We start from the raw sequence: 5,041 nt of genomic DNA, 5'->3' as shown, positions 1-5,041 counted from the left end.
CTCCGACATAGTGATAACACTCGTTGCCTTCTCTAGTGCAGCTCAACCAGGTCTCGTCCCATTCGTCGGTATTTGTGACATCACAAATCCCGGAAAATATGCGTTGTAGTCCAAACGAGTCGTTCGTTGTAGTTTTTAAAAAGTGATTTCTGTTAAATAAAATGTCTACTTTTGAAGTGGACTTTGAGCTTTGTAACTTTGCAGATCTTTTTTAGGCTCAAACAGCAACATTACAGACCAACTAAAGTTGAAAAAGTGAAAAAGCATAATAGGACCCCTTTAAAAGTCGCAATTACTTTTTGTAATTATTCTGTGGTGGAAACAGGCTACCATAATAGTTTGATGAGTTCTTCGTTTTGAATAGATAAAGTGGTTTGTTAATTTCAAAAGATACACTATTTTGTCAACCGCTATTATACAACTACTGAAAAATGTAGTTAAGTTAGTAACTTTAACTTCCCAAGACTGGATGTTATGCAGCAGTTTTGGCATGTTAGAGCTATTTACGACAACACCAGGTCAGTGGCAGTGGCATCAGATTCCCCTGTATTTCCTCAAGAGACGATACATCTGCTCTAGATGTTGATCAATGTCTCTGTTTTCTGTTTTCTTTTGTAGAAATATGTCATTCAGGTTTACCAAAAGGTAGGACCCTCGATGGGCTGTGTGCAGTTAATTAACCCTGAAATATGAAGTTTAACTCTTAACCCTAGTGTGAAGACGATTAATCGCTTGTCACTCACCTTTGACGCTCTGTCTTTTAATCGGAGTGCGACTGAGCATGCCTGAGACTTCTGCTGTTTTCTGATGAGCAGCACCTGACAGACATTACTAATCCCCCATGCATGCCTGTTCACAGGTTACAACTGAGCACAATAGATCCATTAGACTCCTTATTAGATCCACATTTTCCATTCACGCCTTTTATCTTCAAGGAGGAAGGTTGTGTGTGTTTTGTACAGTTAGATGATAAACTACAGCATTCAATAGTGGGAACATTAGTTCGAAGATGGTATTCTTCAGTCAGCCATGAAAAATCAAAACCTCTGAAATGAAATAATGTTGTTTTTCCTCTTTAATTTATATGTAACTGAATAAAAACATACCTGGGGTCACATTTAACCCTAAAATCAAAAGAAATGGGGAATTAATATTTTTTTGAATACATTTCTTTTAATTTTTTTTTTATTGAATGACATTTATTTTTATGGCACATAAATCATTATAATATAGTTATAATTCAAAATATTTATTTATCTGCTTAAATTGAAGGCAGTACAGCAAATGCTACTATGAAATAAATACATGACAATTTAAACCATATGAAATAATTAAATAACATTTTAATAATTAAATCCTTTTTGCTTTACAATAATGACAACTGTTTTTCTCTAGTAATGAGAATTGGGCAGGAAAACATTCTCAATTTATATGAAAATGTTGTGCAAAAATCATTATGGTTACAAAAATAGCTTTTATTTTCTTTCATACAATTTTTTTTATTAAAATGTATTTATTATATTTGTGTAAAACTATAGTGTGGACATGTTCCTGACATGTTTTGTGAGATTTATATACAGTAAGTCGTCATTAGCATATACTGTGTTTTGCTTAAAATTCATCTTTATATATCAATTTATACAAAAATTCCTGCGATACGGTAACAGACTTGCTCTTGGTTGTGTAATTCAGGCCACCCTACTGGGCTCTTAATTTAGCAGCTGACAGATGTGGCGATTGAGAGGGGTTCTTTACAAGATTTCTGGAGTTAAGGTACCAAGACAACCACCCTTTCCCAGTTTCACCCTTCATGCTCCAGAATCCACCTCTAGAAGTAGCATTTGCCCAGGATCTTCTGATTCCAGCTCTTCCTTTTTGACCTACCCAGTCGTATTGTTCCTGCAGGTGGTCTTGCAATCCCAGTGCTTTCATTCCCACCAGTGCTGTTATGACATCAACAGATAACAGGTTTTTTTTATCCAAACATTGGTCAGATGTCAGTAAGCAAGACATGCTTATAGCCTCCGTGATTTTGATAGTTATGGCATTTTTTTGCCAGAGATGTTTTCAAGAGTTCGTAAGTTGTATTAAAACAATTAAATTCCTTTCAGAAGTTGCAGGATGCAGCAGTGAAGTGTCCCAGTGGATGTTGATTATATATATATATATATATATATATATATATATATATATATATGTCAAAGGCAGTTTGCCTCTTATTGTTGCCCCATAAGAGCACTTATCCACCAGCGTCCTTTCCTCTGACCGCTGCTCACCGCCCACGCCGCTGCATGACCTCTCCCAGTCTCTTTTACATGTTCTATTCTGTATAATGGATGATTAATGTCCATTTATAACTGAATATGTTGCATTTAATGTGCTTTGTAGTATGTAGCATTAATGTCATAAAACGGTAGAGTGGGTTCAGATGTGTCAGTGGGTGAGCTGTTAACATACATTTAGTTAGTCTATTCCATTATATACAGCTGCCTAAGACTGAAAATAAAAAAAATATATCTATATATTTATTATATATATTTCCCCCAAATATATATCATATACTACCATTCAAAAGTTTAGGATCAGTCATTTTTGTTGTTTTTAAAGTGGTCTCTTATGCTCCCCAAGGCTGCATTTATTAAATAAAATAATAATATTATGAAATATTATTGTAAATATTATTACAATTTTAAACAACTTTTTTTCTATTTGATTATATTTTAAAATGACGTTTATTCCTGTGATGCAAAGCATAATTACTCCAGTCTTCAGTGTCACATGATCCTTCAGAAATCATTCTAATATGACGATTTGCAGCTTAAGAAACACTTCTTATTTTTATCAATGTTGATAGAACAGTTGTTCTGCTTAATATTTTTGTGGAAATTGCAAAAATAATAATAATAATTTAGGGGTGGGTGGGGTCTTTGATGAAAAGAAAGTTATTTGGACTTATTTGAAATAGAAATCTTTTGCAACATTATAAATACCATCACTTTTTAGTAATTTTTGCATCCTTTCTGAATAAAAGTATTTAATTATTTAGTATATATATATATATAATCTTACCGACTACAAAAGGATGCGTTAATTGGCATGAATTATGAAATTAAGCTACCAAAAAGGAAATGTGTGTCATTTGGTTTGGGGTAAGCTATGGCAAAAACAGCTTTCAACTTTATTCTCATTTCATTTAACAGCAGATATCTTGAAATATTCATTTATTTGTCAAAAAAGAATGAAAATCAAATATTTATGATCAAAATTGATTTCAAAGCTATATATTCTCTCCCTGCCTAGAAGACCCCACACTGTCCCACATAATTTCTTTTTAAGCAAATAAAGTCCCATCTTTTTTCATTAGAAGGGCTCTTTCATTTTTAAATGGTGTTTTGTCTTTCTTACCAGACGACATGAGCTCAGTTGTGTCCACTGCATGGAATCTATTTAGAACAGGAAGCTGAATCATTGGGTACAGGAAGGGTATCTGTAATACCCTCTGTCTCCTCCTTTCCATTTTATCTCTCCACACAGGTCAACTATAAGTGCATGTCTAATATTCCTCTCCACTTGCACAGAAACTTGTATCTGTTGTTGGCGTTCTCTCCAACATTGGCTTTGATATTCTCTCTCTTTTGTCCTAGGATGTCTGAAAAGCTAATGTTGTCTTATCTTCCTTTCCTTGATCAGCTGAGTCTCAGGTTTTCTTGCCTCTAAACTATTTTTCTCTTTTTCATCCTGGTTCTTAAAGAGTGCCGGCAGAATGCGATCGAAATGGGAGGTATGAGGATTCAAGGTGAGACAGGACATTCTTATCATTTCCCATATTTCTTTGCCTTTTAGTCCTGACATTACTCCACAGACTTAACCTCATTGTTGAATAATGTTCTACAAACATACATAAACTGGCATCTGGCATAATGAAAAACCAGTGAGGCTTTTATTTAGAAGTTAAAATCTGTTGTGTGAATATTCATTTATTCTGATCTGTCACAAACTCAGTAAGCATTTGTTTGCATTGACATTTAGCTCTATTGCTCTGTCCCCTTGTGGCTAAAAAAAAGAAGAAAGTACAACATGATTATTAGTGCTGTTTGATAAGGTCACAGCAGTGTTACTCTGGGTTTGTTAATCACTCTTAATACCACACACAACACTATGTAACATCATACAGTGGTTTTCTTGAAATGTTTGAATTTGGATCTGAGCTTGGAAACATTTTATAGTTTAAAATCACCGAAATCTTTCTCTATGTTCTTATTTTTGCACCCTTGAGTTGTTGACTGCACTGTTTCTGTTTCTTTGCATGGTTATTTTTGTTCACTGCATGTCAAATGCACTCAGGTGCTTCAGTGCATGATGTGTTGTCACTGAAAACTGAGAAAAGTTGTATGAGAACTTGTTTTTATGGACAAGTATGTGGATGCAAACACTTCTAGCTATGCTAGCTCGATTTTAATATTGTTATGCTTCGAAAGGTGTCACAAAACGAAATTAGCATAAACTGTCACATCGTTACTATCACAGTAACACAAGAATGCACACAAAGGTTTGTATTGTTTACTAAAACTATTATGTATACTAAAATTGTAAGTATTTTTTTTCATTAACTAAAAAAAAGTTTGTGGTCAAGATTTTTTATTTATTTTTTTTTATTTTTTTAAAGAAGTCTCTTATGCTCACAAAGGCTGCATTTATTTGGTCAAAAATACCGTAAAAATATTAATATTGTGAAATGTTATAATTGAAAAGAACGGTTTTCTATTTGAATACATTTTAAATATAATTTATCCCTATGATGCAATGCTGAATTTCCAGCAGCCATTAATCTAGCCTTCAGAGTCACGTGATGAATAGAAAGTTCAACAGAACAGCATTTATTTGAAATAGAAATCGTTTGTAATAGTATAAATGTCCCTAATATCATATTTGAACAGTTTAATGTGTTCTTGCCGAGTAAAAATATTTAGAACATTGTTAAAAAAAAGGGGGGGGGGGGGGGTTCTAATGGCTCCAAACTTTCTCTGTCATTCCTGAAGTA

General features: G+C 33.6%; 1 protein-coding gene across 1 annotated transcript in view; it reads left to right on the top strand.

The window, feature by feature from the left end:
• Nucleotides 1–5,041, top strand: part of LOC107603074 (MAP/microtubule affinity-regulating kinase 3-like) — a 70,824-nt gene that overhangs the window by 62,133 nt on the left and 3,650 nt on the right. Inside the window, exons 16-17 of the mRNA XM_016295771.1 lie at nt 619–645; nt 3,752–3,796. Of these exons, the coding sequence (XP_016151257.1) occupies nt 619–645; nt 3,752–3,796 (72 nt within the window). The remainder of the gene's footprint in view (nt 1–618; nt 646–3,751; nt 3,797–5,041) is intronic.

This window comes from Sinocyclocheilus grahami, unplaced genomic scaffold (genome assembly GCF_001515645.1).
Source record: "Sinocyclocheilus grahami isolate Dianchi unplaced genomic scaffold, SAMN03320097.WGS_v1.1 scaffold340.1, whole genome shotgun sequence".
Lineage (NCBI taxonomy): Eukaryota > Metazoa > Chordata > Actinopteri > Cypriniformes > Cyprinidae > Sinocyclocheilus > Sinocyclocheilus grahami.
This window is presented reverse-complemented; position numbering and strand designations above follow the sequence as displayed.